The sequence below is a fragment of the Populus alba genome, chromosome 13 (assembly GCF_005239225.2).
Source record: "Populus alba chromosome 13, ASM523922v2, whole genome shotgun sequence".
NCBI lineage: Eukaryota > Viridiplantae > Streptophyta > Magnoliopsida > Malpighiales > Salicaceae > Populus > Populus alba.
The window spans coordinates 985,081-1,001,774 of NC_133296.1; the positions used below are offsets into that span (position 1 = coordinate 985,081).

Below are 16,694 nucleotides of genomic sequence, written 5' to 3' on the forward strand. Positions count from 1 at the left end.
CCGGAAAACAAATTGGGTGGCTAGCTTACCAAACCAAGTTAGATTCAACAATCCTGTCGGATTTTAAACAAATAATCACATGTAGAATAATACATCAATAAGAAATTTGTTTTCTGCGTCATTATTTAGAACTCAAATTTGATACATTAAGAAAAAAACAAATATATTTACCATTGAACAAGATTCAAGAAAATATGGATCGAATATGAGTCAGATTAATGGATGGTGAGAAGGAGAGTATAAGATTTGGAGCATCCATTGATTTCTCAGGTTATTAGTTTCAAGCACAAGACATGCAGTATCTCCCACATTTCAATATTCCTTTCTTGTACGTGACAAGGATGAATGGGGCTTAGTGAGAAGAACAGCACAAGACCATATGTTTTTCTGTTCTAAATGAATTTAAGGTAAGAATGTCGAAGCCCCACTAAGCACTCACAGAACAAGTGTATTCAACGGATATTCATGTGTGAACCTTGCGTTGGTATCTCTCTGGTCTCCTTGCCCAGATGGCCTCAGCCCTCGTTCATAATTTGCTTGCAGATTCATGTGTGAACCTTGCTTTGCCAGCTTAGAACATGGCAGCTCTTAGATGCTCTGTCACATAGCTGGCCCAATGAAGAGGTGGACTTTGTATGGATCGAAAAAAGAAGAAGAAAAGCTTTGACTCGGTGATTCTCTGTGGTGGGACTAGGAAGATGAAAGCAGCAGCAGCACTTTACATTTGCAGTAAAACAAGTTACTGGGCAAAACCATAAATAATATTTTTTTAACCACAAAAGCAAACACAATAAGAATCTTCAAAGACATACACTGTTAAATTTGAGTCAGTAAAGTATCCTAAGACATCGCTATGAAATGTCGTTATACAGAACATTCAACAGATGTAGTCCAGAAACATCCCAAAAGGCAAACTATGTTGTCTGCGCAGTCTGTCTAGATCTTCACCGCTGTTGTAACAATAAAATTAATAAATAAAGAAGTGCCTAGATTTCAAATGAACATGCTCAAAATTAAAAAATAAATAAATAAAATCTTTCTGATTCTCGAAGAACAGGGATAGTCGTGAGACCATGCTGTCTACATTTGTGAACTTTTTTCATAGAAAATATCATACTTAAAAATCTGATTTTAACTCGACTTTATATTTTATAAAATTAATAATAATAATAAAATAAAAGCTTGCAAGGCGCATGATCAACTCAATATCAATGTTTTTTTTTTAATAAATTGCAAGCACTCTTTCTTAAATTAAAAATCATTATAATCTTAAAGTAAATGTAAAATAAAACATTTAAATAAAATCTCAGTATTTTTCACATGATTGAAGAAAAAATATTTATAAATGTTATACAATTATATAAAAAAAAATTAAAAAAATCTTGAAAACATAAATTGTATGTTAAATAAATATTCATGATATTTTTTTTCATAGTAGACATATATTAACTGAAAAAAATGTTAAAATTCCCATAAAACCTACAGTGTTATTTGAAAAAGATAACAATATCGAATAATAATTTTTTATGTTACATTTAAATCTAAATCCAAAAAGATAAAAGCAAAAAAAAATAGATAAAAAGGCCAGCCTGGTCCGTGTGGCCCAACACACTTTCTGATTCTTTGTTTTCTGCTTTTGACCATCGAGCAATTAAAGTATTCCATCAGTCCATTGCCATTGTACCATCTGACAGGAAGTATTCTTTGGAGTCCTGATATGATAATGCACGCAGATAATGAGTCACTATAGCACTCCCTTGAAGCACCAGCTGTATCTTTCAAAAAGCACAAGCAAACCACCATGAAGGACCACAGCATGCAACCTGCAAATTGAGTGAACCATCCTGAAGCTCCTCAATGCTAAATTCTAACAGGATGATTGTTCAAAGTAGTGTTTCAGAAGTGCTGGCTATCTTATATGAACTAGAATAATGGAATGGGAAAAAAAGAAGTAAAAACTAGATGAACAGATCTGGCAAATGCATACAATTTATACAGAGAGCTGTTGAATGGTGATGTCGAGGTCGCGTTCCCAATGTCCTTTGTCCTTTTTTTCTGATTGCCATACTTTCTGCAGCCTTGGTGTGCTTAAGATTCCCGGGGAAAAAGTCTTCATCTTTGGACAATTTGTCACAATTACTTCTGTCAAAGAGGGGAATTTGAAGGTGAAATTTATAGAGCAAAAGCTAGTGAGGCTTGCTAAACAATCAAGTTTCAGACTTTTCAATTTCCTGAAAATGATCTCATTTCCTGCTTCATCTCCCTTGCTTGCTACAATTTCTGTCACCATTTGGCATTCCCTTATACTCATTGCAGAGAGTTGCACAAGACTTCTGGCAGTTGAGGTTGTGACCAAGTATTTCAATGCTTTGCAATCCCATACATGCAAAGCTGTTAGATTTCCGAAAGATGATGCAGATGGTGCTAAATTGATCAAACTGTCACAACTCGTTACTTCCAGAGTTTCAAGATTTTGAAGAAGCTGGTCCACTCGGAGATCTTGGTTCCAAATTTTCTCCAAATCTGGAAGACTATAAAGTTTCAAGTATAGTATCCTAGCAAGAGTATGTTCCTCCTCATCGACAAGTCGACATGGGAACAGCTCTTTGAAATAACCATTAGTTACAAGAAGCTTTTCCATATTCTGGAATCTATGCATCATACCAAATGGAAATTCAGCCGATTTATCATGAAAGCATTGCAGCTCAAGAACTCTTATTTTGTGAAAGAGGTCTGCTGGAAACTGGCCTTGACATACCTTTGCCGCATCTTTACTGTTTAGCGATAGTTCTTCCAAGTTGGGGATGATCTGGAAATCGAATGCAAAAATGCAAGCTAAATATGAAAAGCCAAAGGTAGTAGATATAGCAGTTTTTACAGCACATTCAATAAACAGGCCAGTCCTTTTCCACCGCCGACAAGTCTTATTGGTGCTTAAAAGTTAAATTTTCTTAGCACTATTATGGTTAATGATGTTCTAACATTTCCTGTTGCTTCACTCTTTTAGAGCGTTGTTGTAGATTCAGGTTCCAGTTGTAGGGGATTGCTAGGTTCATTATCTCAAGAATTTTGATTTGGTCCAGGTAGATGCAATCACGTTAGTACAAGTTTGTGCCTTTGGGTTTTTATTACAATATCCTATCCTATTGCTTCTTGTTGTGGGTTCTGAAGTGAACTAGTAGAATTCAATTTTTGGGAGAAGTGTTGTCTTTATTGAATCTTCTTCATAGATTGCATATCTGATTCAAAACCAAAAAAGATGATGATTGGGTAGAATTAAAGGCCAAAATGCACGCATTACAAGCAGATTTGCCTTTGCATCTTAGCTAATTCTTTTCTAAAGTTCTTGTAGACATGGCATTATCAAAGGAATAGGTTAGAGTTTAATAATACAAGGAAAAAATGTTCCTATTTTGCACAGCTATCTAGGTCTAGCTTGAACTATCTTGCCAGGCAGCAAGAGTAACTTTTCGGTTTCTTAATGGTGTCATGTAAGCCTAGGGGACCCGCACAGAGAATGTTCTGTATTTTTTAACATAACTCATTGAAGGCATTAATGTTTAGAACTGTTAGTGAACATCCATAGGATAATGCTCAAGCTCATACCTTTTCAAATGAGAAAAGCGGTTGCTGAACTTGGATCTCAAGTTGGTCCTTTGTACAAGCTCCTTGGGTGCTCTGGAGCTCCGAATCAAATACCAGCACTTCGTGGCAAAGATACACGTCTATTTTCTTTAATACCGGCCACTCTGAAGTGTGTCTTCCTGGGTAGAAACTCCTGAGTTTGGGCAATTTCCAGAGAATGAAGGAGGTTGTTTTAGGAAAAACAAACTTTAGTTCTTCTCCTAGTCTTTCTTCCTCAGCAACAATTTCCTCCACTCCACAACTATTTAGTCTAAGCTCTTCGAGTTGTGAAAGGCCTAAGGCTACAGAGGTTGGGAAGAGGCTTTTTAGACTAGGACAATTCCCAGCATTCACTAAATGAAGGTTTTGAAAAGAGAGAATTCCATGAGGATTTGTATTCCACACTTTCTTCAATTTTGGCAGGTTCCATACATACATATATCTCAACTTAAACGCTGTTACAGCATGGGATTCTTTTTCATTCATCAGAGATCTGAGATCAAACATCTCTTCCAGTGAAGAACAATCATCTACCACCAGGAGGTCTAAATTATGAAATCTTCTCAGCATATTGGGTGGGAAAATATTCAACAATTTGTTTGCTTGTTTTACCTTCAGCACCTTGAGCTTGCAAAAGGAATCTGAATGGAATTCAGTGTGCCATATCATAGTCAAATTATCCATGCCAAGAATGTGCACTTTCTCTATGTTAGAGAATGCAACCTAAGAAATCAATTCCATCATGTCAGTAAGCAAATGACAAGAAAATTAAATTTCAGGTGTTCAAAAGCAAATGTTGAACTGAGGTTGGGGACTGTAGGACTAACAGGAAAAGAAGAAGAAAAGGACTCACTTTTTCATCAAAGAGAGTTGAGTTTGTTTCTTCAAATTGATTGTTGGCTACTGCATCTGTGCTTAATGAATTAGAGATGAAGGTCTTCAGTGCAGGGCAATTCTCTATCCGCAGTTCTATCAAGGAGGAGCATTCGATTAAGTGACTAGTGCAGAATCTTGTGAGATTTGGAAGGCCCTTAAGCTTGAGGAATTGTAGCTTTGGAAACATCATTCCTCTCACATTTTCTTCTTCTCCTAATCCGTTCTTGATTATTATTTCTTCCATAAGCGTGCAATCACATAGCTCAAGCCTTTTGAGTTGAGCAAGACTTTCAACCATAGAAGAAGTAAATAAATACTTTAGATTTCCACAGCCCTCGACTATCAAACTTGTTAATCTCGGAAACCAATAGGACAGTTCTCCTGGTTGATCTTGCCATATCTTCTCAACTTTGATAGAGGACAGTTTTAGGTCTTCCAAATTAGGGAATTCAATCTGCATGCACAACTTTTGCTTCATCATCAAGTTCTTTTCATTCGTCAAAATGAGAATGATACTTGTTACAGGTTATAGCACATAAGGCAATAATAATATCTGATGTAATCCCAGTGATATCAAAAATCACTGAACACAAGCTCAATGGTTCCAATTATTCGGATTAGAGTAACACCTTTTGTCTTTATTTGCGGAGTATTGATAAGGATAATTATATGACCAATGATCCACCTAAAGATGATTCAAGACAAAAATGGTTGAGGGAGGATGCCTGATTATTCTTGCAGATACAAAACTCTATTAATAATGAAGTAATTGGCTTGATCAATTATTGTGAATTTGTCAAGGAATTGATGGAATATCTAGATTTCTTGTATTGTGAAAAAAGAAATGTTTCCTGTATTTATGAGGTGTGTAAAGCCTTTCACGATAGGTCTCTTACAAGTTACTTCATGGATTTTAAAAGAACTTATGACGAGCTTAAAATGTTGTTACCTTTTAGTCCTGATGTAAAAATACAGCAAAGTCAAATGGAGAAAATGGTTGTCATGAGTTTTCTTGCTGGTCTCCCTTCTGAATTTGAGACTGCCAAATCTCAGATTCTCTCTAATTATAAGATCTCTTTGGTACAAGATGTATTTATAGTGTGGTTGTGGTTACTTTTCAAATAACTTTTCGTGCTATAATGCATGTCAATGATTTTTTTTTTTTTTTTAAAAATTATTTTTGACATCAGCACATCAAAATAATTTGAAAACGCTAAACACATATTAATTTGAAATTAATAAAAAAAATAAATAAATGTTAAATTTTTTTAAAAACACTTTTGAAACGCAGAAACAAACAAGCCTTTAGTAGGGTACTTCACACAGAAAGTTCTCCATCTATCTAGTATAGTGATGCTCTTATCAGTTGAACTAGTGAGTATGAAGCTGGGCAATCACATTACAGAGGTGGTAACAAAAAAAGGGCAAGCAATTTTGATCGTACACAAGATTCAGGAGGGATTGTGTGTCATTGTCATAAGCCAGGACATATGAAGCGTCATTGCAGAAGATTACAAAACAAAACTTAGAAAACTTACTCGACCCATATTGCATCTACTAATGATACATTTGAAAAATCAGTTCTTATCTCTGTAGATGAATTTGTCAAGTTCTCTCGGTACCAAGAATCTTTAAAGTCTTCATCTACTCACGTTCCTACCATTGCCGAGTCAGGTAAACTAAATACTTGTCTTATTTCCTCATGCTCCAAATAGGTCATTGATTCTACTACCATATATCATATGACGGGTAATTCCAGTCTCTTTTCTACTTTTTAGTCACATATATCAACCTCTAATGTTACTTTAACATATGGATCAACATCTTGTGTTCTTAGATCTGGCATAATTATCCCAACTCCTTTGATTCCTCTGTCATTTATTCTACATTTACCTCCATTGTCCTTTAATTTAATTTCTGTAAGCACACTTACTCATGCGCTTATCTGATGCATCTTATTCTTTCCTGATTACTGTTTATTTCAGGATCTTATGATGAAGAAGATTATTAGTAAAGGACATGAGTCTGGAGGTCTTTACATCCTTGACACACAAATACCCAATCCATTGCTTGTTATGGTGTAACAACCCCTTTTGAGGTGCATTGTCGGTTAGGCCATCTTTCTCTACCTTTGCTAAAGAAACTTTGTCCACAATTTAGTAGGGTGTTTTTATTAGATTGTGAGTTGTGCTAGTTTGCCAAACACCATTGTCTTCATTCTCATCCTCTAGTCAATAAAAAAGCAAGTTTTCCTTTTGAATTAGTTCATTCTAATATTTGGGGTCATTGTCTAGTTCTGTCTAAAACTAGATTTAAGTACTACGTTACTTTTGTTGATGATTACTCTAGTGTGACTTGGTTATACTTAATGAAAAGTCATTATGAGTTGTTTTCTTATTTTTATGCTTTTTGTGCTTAGATTAAAACTTAATTTAATGTTTTTGGTGATAATGCTAAAGAATATTTGTCAGCATCTTTTCAACTTATATGATTCACAATGGCATCCTTTATCAAAACCTCCATACTCCTTCTTAGAATGGAGTAGCAGAACAAAAAAACAAACATCTTCTTGAAACAACCAGAGCCTTATTATTTCACATGAATGTTCCCAAACCTTTCTGGGTTGATGCAGTTTCAACAACATGTTTTTTTAATTAATTGTATACCTTCCTCTGTTCTTTATGGTGAGACCCCTTACAATATCCTTTTTCCAACCAAGCCATTGTTTCCTATTGCACTTAGGATATTTGGTAGCACTTACTTTGTCCAGGATGTTTGTCTGCATGTCACCAAATTAGATCCTAAGTCTTTGAAGTGTATTTCCCTTGGTTATTCTCGTCTTTAAAAAGGATATCGATGCTATTGTCCTAGTCTTAATAAATATCTTGTCTCAACTGATGTTACTTTCCTAGAAGCGACACCATATTTTCAATCTTCCACTCTTGCTCGTCCAGGGGGGTGATGACTTGTTAGCCTATATTATCACGTCCTTTTGAACCTGTCTCTGAACCGGATCCAGCTAAGCCTCCCATTCTCCAAGTCTACTCCAGACAACAAATCCCTCCTGTTACATGTCCTATATTAGCTCCTTCATCATCAGATCCAACCTTAAGTGATGCTTTTCATATTGCTTTACGCAAAGGTAAACATCAATGTACTTATCCAGTTTCTTCCTTTGTTTCTTATCACCACTTGTCATCTTCTTCTTGTTCTTTTATTGCTTCTCTCGATTCCCAAAACTATTCATGCAGCCATATCTCATCCTTACTGGCATAATGCAATGATAGAGGAAATGAATGCTTTAGATGACAATGGTACTTGGAACTTGGTCAAATTACCTCTAGGGAAATAGGTTATTGGATGTAAGTGGGTGTTCATGGTTAAGGTAAATCCTGATGGGTCAGTAGCTTGACTGAAAGCCCAACTTGTTGCTAAGAGATATACTTAAATCTATGGAGTGGATTATTCTGACACTTTTTCTCTTGTTGCTAAATTGACATTTGTCAGGTTATTTATTTCTATGGCTACTACTCATAGTTGGTCTTTGCATCAACTGGATATCAAGAAAGCTTCTTTTTTTTTCATGGTGATCTTCAGGAAGAAGTTTATATGGAGCAACCGCTTGGATTTGTTGCTCGGGAGGGGGGTATGGGAAAGTTGTGCTTGGTTTGGAAAATTTAGTCAGGCAGTTGAAAAGTTTGGCATGACAAAAAGTAAGTCTGACCACTCTGTTTTCTACAAACAATCTGAAGTTGACATCATTCTTTTAGTTTTGTATGTAGATGACATTGTTATTATTGGAAGTGATATTATAGGAATCTCATCTCTTAAGTCCTTTCTTCACATTTAGTTTCACACGAAAGATTTAGGGCTGCTAAAGTATTTCTTGAGCGTTGAATTAAATAGGAGCAAAAGAGGTATCTTCCTATCTCAGAGAAAATATGTGCTTGACTTATTATCTGAGACAGGGAAATTGGGGGCGAAACCATGTAGTGTCTCGATGATTCCTAATTCGCAACTTACAAAAAAATGGTGAATTATTTAAAAATCCAAAGAAATATAGAAGATTGGTTGGAAAGTTGAATTATCTTATAGTGACTCGTCTAGATATTGCTTATTCTATCAATGTTGTAAGTTAGTTTATGTCATCCCCAATAGTTCACCACTGGGCAGCTTTAGAATAGATTTTGTGTTACTTAAAAGAAGCACCTAGGCATTGTATCTTGTATGAAAATCATGAACACACTCATATTAAATGTTTTTAAGATGTAGATTGGGCAAGTTCTAAGGTAGATATAAGATCCACATCAAGTTCTTGTGTCTTTGTTGGAGGCAATTTGGTTTAGTGGAAAAGTAAAAAGCAAAATGTTGTGACACAATTGACTGCAGAACCATAATATAGAGTCATGGCACAATCAGTATGTAAAATAATGTGGATATATCAGCTCTTAACTAAAGTAGGCCTTAAGGCTTCAGTACCGGTAAAATTGTGGTGTGATAACCAAGCTACTTTTCATATTGAATCTAATCTTGTTTTCCATAAACGAACTAAGCACATTGAAATTAACTGTCATTTCATCCGTGAAAAAATACAGCAAGGTTTGATTTCCATAGGATATGTGGAGACTGGAAACAATTAGGAGATATTTTCACTAAAGCTCTAAACAGGGCCCAGGTTAATAATCTTTGTAGCAAGATAGGTATGACAAATATCTATGCTTCAGCAGGTTTTAAATATCATATAATTAGAAAATAATATAGAGCCTAATTATAGGGATTCTAATTAGTCTACTTTTCCACTATAGGGTCCTAACTATAAAGATTCTAATTAGTCTATTTTTTTATATAGGGTTTCTATGTTGTATATAAGATATAGATTAATCAATGTAAAAGAAAGAGAGAATATTTATTTGTTTTCTTCTATGTTTTCAATACTAAATTTTATGCCAAAGTCATTAAAATAGAGCAAACCTTTTTGTTAAAAAGATTTTATGCCAAAGTCATTAAAATAAAGCAAACCTTTTTGTTAAAAAGTGTCATGGGAGTCTCGAGCTCATTGTTAGATACAATTTCAGTGGACCCGACATCAGTGATTAACGGCTCCGGCCTGGTCTGTGATATGGAAGCTGCATTCGATTTTGAGGAAACGCTTGTGAATTGGGGTAGATGTTCCAGTGTCAGTGTTCGTAGTTGAGTCAACTTGATTGCTTCATCTTCGTCAGCTCCGCCTCCACTTTCCTCAGCAAGAATCACTTCCATGATTTTGCAATCAATTATGCTGATCTCTTCCAGTTGCAAAAGGCCTCTTTCCATGTGCAACGAAAAAAGATTCTTCAACATCGGACATCTTTCCACCTTCAAAATTCTCAAGTTGCTAAATGACTCTGCCACAGGTTGACTATTACAAATCTTCTCCAACTTATTCAAATTGTCAAGAGACAAAGACTCCAGGAGTGGAAAAGCAATATAAGGACTCAACATAGTCGAGTCGACCATATATCGAATCTCAAGACTATTTTGGATATGGAGATGCTTCAAACGAGGAAAACCTTGCCCATCTAATTCATAGGAAACACTTTTAACACCCTTTAGTCCATCTAAATGTAGATCTTCAGTTCTCTTCAGCAAAAGTTGGATCCCCTCCTCCGATTGAACGCTTGCACTGATCTTTAGTTTCATTGTTGTTGAAGTTTCACGCTTACTAGACCAGTCCCACCCTTCTCCGATCAAAATTTTAAATCTTTCCAATTTTTTGGAGAATAAGTCTCTGGGAAGAATCATAGGATCTGTAATGTGTAAGTATAAAGTGCTTAGATTTGGCAGATATTTCAGCTCAGCCAGGCTAGCATTGTTTCTTTGACTATCTAGTCCTTCAATCCCCCATTGCAAAAAGCTGTTCTTCATGTACAAGTCCTCTAGTTGGGTCAAGCATGACAGCACATTTGGCGGAATCATTTCAAGGCTTGGATTGTTACTCAAATCCAGAAGTTGCAGACGAGTCAATTGCCCAATTTCTCTCGGCAGCCGAACAATGTTAGAGTCTATTAAGCTGAGAACTTTTAACATCTTTAGCTCTCCGATCATAGCTATATCTTTCAAACCACAACTATCCAGACACAATGTTTGAAGCTTTTCGAGAAATTGAAGTGAGGAAGGTAGTGTTGGAAGTTGCACATCTGTCATATCCATAAGTTGGAGAGTTTTTGTTCCCTTAAACAGACTGTCTGGGATTTTGAGCGAGGGGTCTCCATTATACAGTATAAACGACTTAGCTTTTGGACAGTTCAATACTTCAGGAAGTCCAGGAATTTTGCTCCGCGGCAAAGAGATAGCACTGCACTGTTCAAGCATAGCCGGCCATTCTTTTAATACAGTGTCAGATGGTACTGTGAAGACATGATGATCCCTGAAAGCTACAGAGGCAGCAAAAGAATGAACAGCATCATGCATTTTGATGATTCCATCTGCGCCACCTTCTAGCAACAAACAAGAGGCTTTGAGGTCATTGACCAATTTATGTAGTCTATTTCTTGCTTCTGCCAATGTACTGATACGTTTAAACAATCCCAGGCCAACGGTATATTTCAGTAAGTCAAGGATTACAATGCGGTGAGGTGCAAGTTGTCCACAAAGTAAGAATACTGACCTGATTGTTGACAAGAAGTAATTCTTGGTTTAGAAAATATTACAAATCAGGAAAACTAGAAATCAAGAACAAGTTTAGGAAATATTTTGATACATTTCTATTTTTAGTTTTCCATCCTTAAAAAGGATTTATTGTACATGTATACATATAAGTTCTATGCAATAAAAAAAAACACAATGAATTGATACAAACAATTATCTCTGAACAACCTAGACATTGTTGACATGATATCGGAGCAGACGATCCGAATCTAAACCTTTTTCAAATCACAAACACCCTAAAACAATGGCAGAACCGAACCCACCAAACCATGCTCATATTACAACTACAAATTCCAGAATCGACACTCAAACCAACTTTACCCAAAACCCTAACTTGCCAATTGTCATCCTTGGAATCAAACTTAATGGCCAGATTTATGAACTATGGTCACAGATCATGGAGATGTTCATCTTCGGCAGAGACAAACATGGATTAATCACCGGCAAAATCAGACAACCAATACTTACCGACCCAACATATAGTAAATGGAGAACAAAAAATGCAATTGTTAAAGGTTAGATTATCAATCTCCTAACCCCAGATTTAATTGGGAATTTTATCAGGTTTCCTACAGCTAAAGGTGTTTGGGACGCCATTGCCACAACCTACTTCGATGGAGGAGATAATGTCTAGGTATATGACCTAAAATGAAAAGTCAATCAAACCACACAAGGAAGGGGCTCTCTAGAAGACTATTACACTGGTTTACAATCTCTCTGGCGAGAGATTGACTACAGATGCCCAAATCCCATGACATGCGATAAGGACATGTAGAAATACAACAAATTAATTTAAAAAGATCGAATGTATACCTTCTTGGATGGTTTGGATGATCAATTTGATCAGACCCGCCAAGACATTCTTCAATAGATCCCTCTGTCATCGATCGAGCAAGCCTTTGCTCAAATAAGAAGAGAGAACACAAGACAAACCACGATGATGGAGAATGAGGGGGGAGATAGTTTCGGTTTATTAACAAGGGGCAGAGATAGAAACTAGGGCGAGATGAGAAGGGAAGGCATGGTAAATCTAGGACAACAGAATGACAAAGCTCTTATAAGCCCGAACAAACAGGTTGGACATAGTGGCAACTCATCCAAACCATGTTTTGACCCATCATCTTCCAATAAACAAACCCCTCGGCCCAGGCCTGGACCACATGGGCTGAATTCCAGTAGACAAATTTTTTTAAAACCGAAAGCCTAAAAGACGAATGGAATGACCATGCAACATTTATTACTCATACATAACCAAATACACTTGTGCCACTTGATAGTCAACCTCGGTCTTTAACTCAAGACCCAAGTAGTATTGGTTCCACAAACTCAGTATCCAACGATGAACATATAAACAATTGGATTATTGACTCATGGGCGACATATTACATGACCTATGATCATAATGATTTTAAAACAAAGTCAGTTCCTCGACGGAAGGCCATATCAAATGCTAACGGTGATATATATTAGGTAATAAAGGGAGGGACAATGGAATTATCAACCACATTCACTTTCCTAATACACTTTTTTGTTCCTTCACTCTCCACTAAATTACTATTAGTAGGGCAAGTAATAGAAGATTTAAATTATTACGTACTGATGTACTCCTCATTTTATTTGTTTCAAGATGTTTTCATAAAGAAGATTTTTTGTCATGGTACTAAGAGGGGAGGGTTATATTATGTGGATGATTTGGACCTTGGAAAAGTTAATTCCGCCTAATCATTAAAGCGACAAGGACAAGGCATTTGGTTATGGCATTACCGGCTATGACACTCATCATTCAGTTATTTATAACATTTATTCCCTATTTTATTTGAAAAAGTACTACTCTCTAATTTCAAATGCAAGGATTGTATTCTAGGAAAAAGTCATCAAACAAATTATCCCATCAGTTATAATAAATGCAATGCACCATTTGAGATTATTCACTCTAACTTATGGGGCCTTGCACCTATTATGACTACTGCTGGCTTTAGATGGTTTCTCACCTTTATTGATGATTGTACAAGGGTTTATATGTTGAAACATAAGAAAGATGTCCTGCCAGTTTTTCAAAAATTTACCCCCCTTATTCTAACTCAGTTCTCTATGAGCATTAAAACTCTTCGATCTGATAATAGAGGTGAATATATTAGCTAAGAGTTTAGATAATTTTGTGATAGCAAGGGCATTATACACAAGACTACTTGTCCACACTCCTCAGCAAAATGGAATTGCCGAATGGAAAAATAGACACATATTAGAGATGGTACGGGCCATTATGAGAGCTGCCCATATGCCCCAACAATGCTAGCCTGATGTCGTGGATACTTCTATTTATCTTCTCAACCGCATGCCATCCCGAGTACTTAATTTTCACACACTACTCCATACTTTGGAACGGTATGTTAAGCTACCTTCAACACCCCATATACCTCCAAACAACACCCCATATACCTCCAAAGATATTTGGTTATGTTGTATTATACATGTTCCGAAGCACCAACAATCCAAGTTGGATCCATGTGTTGTTCTTTGTGTCCTTCTTGGCTATGGTTCGCATACAAAAGGATACCAATATTATGATCCCCTTACACGAAAACTCCATGTTACTATGGATGTAACCTTTCATGAGACTAAATATTTCTTCAACGAACCATCCTTGTCTATTCTTTAGGGGGAGAATAGACATGAACAACATATATGGGATTGAGTTCATCCTAACCATACTCAAACATAACCGGAAATTTTTTAGCAGATAAACCACGCTGACTTACATACTTAAGCCACATCAAATAACCCCCTCTCCAATACATAACACAACTAAAATTAGAATCGTGAGGACAATCCCAACACTACAACTGAGGTAAGATCTCCTAACTCTCCTACATTACCTAATTCTATAACATACAATTTACCTCACAGGCATAATCGGGGAGTACCCCCAAACCGGTACTCACCGGAAACAGAAGGAAGAAAGTCCAAATACTCCATTGCAAATTTGATCTCAGCCCATAACATGTCAGATGCAGCAAAGGTCTTAATGGAAAAGGTATCTTCAGAACAGGTCCCACGAAACATTGAAGAAGTTATGCTAGATGAATATTGGAAGATAGTTGTCTATGATGAAATGAAAGCTCTTCAGAATAATAATACTTGGGAACTAACTACATCGCCAGATGAAAAAAAAAACAGTTGGATACAAATGGGTGTTTATTGTGAAATATAAAGCAGATGGGACAGTAGAAAGATACAAAGCGAGGCTGATAGCTAAATGATATACACAAACATATGGCATAGACTATTAGGAAACGTTCTCACCAATAGCCAAACTTAACATAATTCGGATACTCTATCACTTGCAGCAAATCTAGATTGACCTTTACATCAATTTGATATAAAGAATGCATTTCTTCATGGAGATCTAGAGAAGGAAGTGTATTTGGATACTCCTCTTGGTTTTACTAGAAGAAAAGAAAATGTGGTGGGTAGGCTTACAAAATCACTTTATGGATTGAAACAGTCTTCCAGAGCATGGTTTGGAAGATTCAGTCTAGCAATGCAAAAGCATGGAATTAGCCAAAACAACTCGGACCATACACTATTTAGTGCTGAAGCAGAATTAAGAGGGATGAGTAAATGATTATATGAAATACTATAGATAAAAGGGCTACGTAAAGAGCTAGGATATCTTATGAAGACTGAGATCAAGATATACTGTGACAATAAAGCCACAATTGTCATAGCCAATAATCCAGTTCAACATGATCGAACTAAACATGTGGAAGTAGATACTTACTAAAATAGTATTAAGTAAAGTGTTTCATTCCTCTCTCAACAAGTTGGACATACAAAATATCTTTGTACCAACTTGAAGGGGAGCGTTAACAAGGACTAAATATAGGTTTAAGAAATATTACAAATCAAGAAAACTAAAATTCATGAACAAGTTTAGAAAAGATTTTGATATATTTTTATTCTTAATTTTTCATCTTTAAAAAGGATTTATTGTACATGTATATATATAAGTTCTATGCAATAAAGAAAAAAATACATTGAATTGATACAAACAATTATCTCTCAACTACCCGATACTGTTGACAAAGTAAGAATACTGACCTGATTTCTTCTCCTTTCAAAGAATCGTAGCTCAGCTCTAGAGCTGAGTAAACTCGGCTATCCATTTCATCCTTGTCAAACCTTTTCAGCCTTTCCAAAGCATCCTTCCACTCTGACAGATCCCCATCTTTTAATGCCCTCGCAACAGTAACTATTAAAATGGGCAAACCAGCACATCTTTTGGCTACTTCTACAGCAACAAGCTGCCGATCGGGATATTTGACAACATCACCCGCCATCTTCTTAAACAGATTCCATGCTTCATTCTCGGGTAAAACTTGAAGCCAGAAAACTTTTTTTGTAACCATTTCACGGGATAATACATTTCGATCTCTCGATGTCATCAATATTTTGCATCCCCGATGATCACTACCAGAAGGAATCCCCACATCATCTAGTTCAAGCCTCTCCCAAATGTCATCCAAAATCACAAGTACCTTTTTCTCTTTTTTAAGCTGCTTGTACAAGAGATCTGCTCTTCCACTGTCAGTCTCCGCATCCAATTTGAGACCTAGCCCATCTGCTATTTGCTTCTGAATTTTTTTCAGGTTAGGAGTCTGAGAGACAACAGCCAGAACCACCACATCAAAAATCATGTCCGCCTTGACTAGCCCAGCAACCTTTTTCACAAGTGTGGTCTTGCCGACACCAGGCATCCCATACACTCCAACTAGTTCGACATCATTATCTTTTAAGGCCTCCAAAATTTCATCCAAAACAGGTCCTCTTGATTCGAAAGCCTCGTAATGTTTGTGAGATCTGTCCTCTATCCCGCGTCGAGAAGGACGGTAGGACACCCTATCAAATTTGCCTCGAAGACTGATCTTAACAGCCTCCTCTGCAATACTCTCTATCTTTGTACTAACCTTGTAGCGCGTCGTCACATTAGGGAACAACCCCATGAAGCACCTCTTATTTGCCTTGTCTTCATCTCCAAAAACTCTGTTAGCCTCTTCAGTGATAACATTCACACTAGCAAGCCACTTTCCAACATCATCTTCAATGTCTTCACTTCTATTTCTAGCCTCGTCTAAAGAATGCAGCACCCTTATTTTTGCATCTGACAGCTCCTCTAAGTGAGTTTTGAGGCTCTGAACATTTCTGCTGTAGTTGAATACACGAGTAACGGAGCGCTTAATGGGAACAATTAACAGTTCCACAACCGTGGATGTCATGGAACTAAGGATCTCCATAGCCAATGTTCTGCCTTTGTTTGGCAGCACAACCACAAGTAAAGGATGATCACTACTGCGATATTTGAAAAACTATGGAGATGGATGTAGCAGATAAAAAATAAGTGAAAGGATTTGCTTAGAGCAACAGCAGACAGACTAGGTTAGTTTGTGAAGTCAAGTCAAGCAATCATATTCAAGTAAATATGACCCACCACCATGACTTTCCTAGCA

General features: G+C 36.5%; 1 protein-coding gene and 1 long non-coding RNA gene across 2 annotated transcripts; one reads left to right on the top strand and one right to left on the bottom strand.

Annotated features, from left to right (window-relative positions):
• Positions 1-1,461: 1,461 nt before the first annotated feature.
• On the bottom strand, positions 1,462-16,689 carry LOC118060845 (probable disease resistance protein At4g27220). The gene is made up of 6 exons (XM_035074134.2): positions 15,289-16,689; positions 9,520-11,146; positions 4,478-4,954; positions 3,607-4,347; positions 1,988-2,809; positions 1,462-1,823 (listed from the first exon to the last, which is right to left on the bottom strand). Exons 1-5 carry the CDS (start codon positions 16,479-16,481, stop codon positions 1,991-1,993), a joined length of 4,857 nt encoding a protein of 1,618 aa, XP_034930025.1. The 5' UTR covers positions 16,482-16,689; the 3' UTR covers positions 1,462-1,823; positions 1,988-1,990.
• On the top strand, positions 5,832-6,901 carry LOC140954441 (uncharacterized). Its single transcript, XR_012167682.1, has 2 exons — positions 5,832-6,174; positions 6,486-6,901. It is a non-coding gene; the product is annotated as an uncharacterized lncRNA (long non-coding RNA).
• Positions 16,690-16,694: the final 5 nt, after the last annotated feature.

Bases quoted from the DNA above. Each gene is read 5' to 3' on its own strand.
- LOC118060845 (XM_035074134.2), bottom strand. From the start codon at position 16,481: ATGGAGATCCTTAGTTCCATGACATCCACGGTTGTGGAACTGTTAATT. The intron at 11,147-15,288 runs GTCAGTATTCTT...GTCAACAATCAG, and splicing joins TTGAAAGGAGAAGAAATCAG to GTCAGTATTCTTACTTTGTG. The intron at 2,810-3,606 runs GTATGAGCTTGA...TTCGATTTCCAG, and splicing joins CGCTTTTCTCATTTGAAAAG to ATCATCCCCAACTTGGAAGA.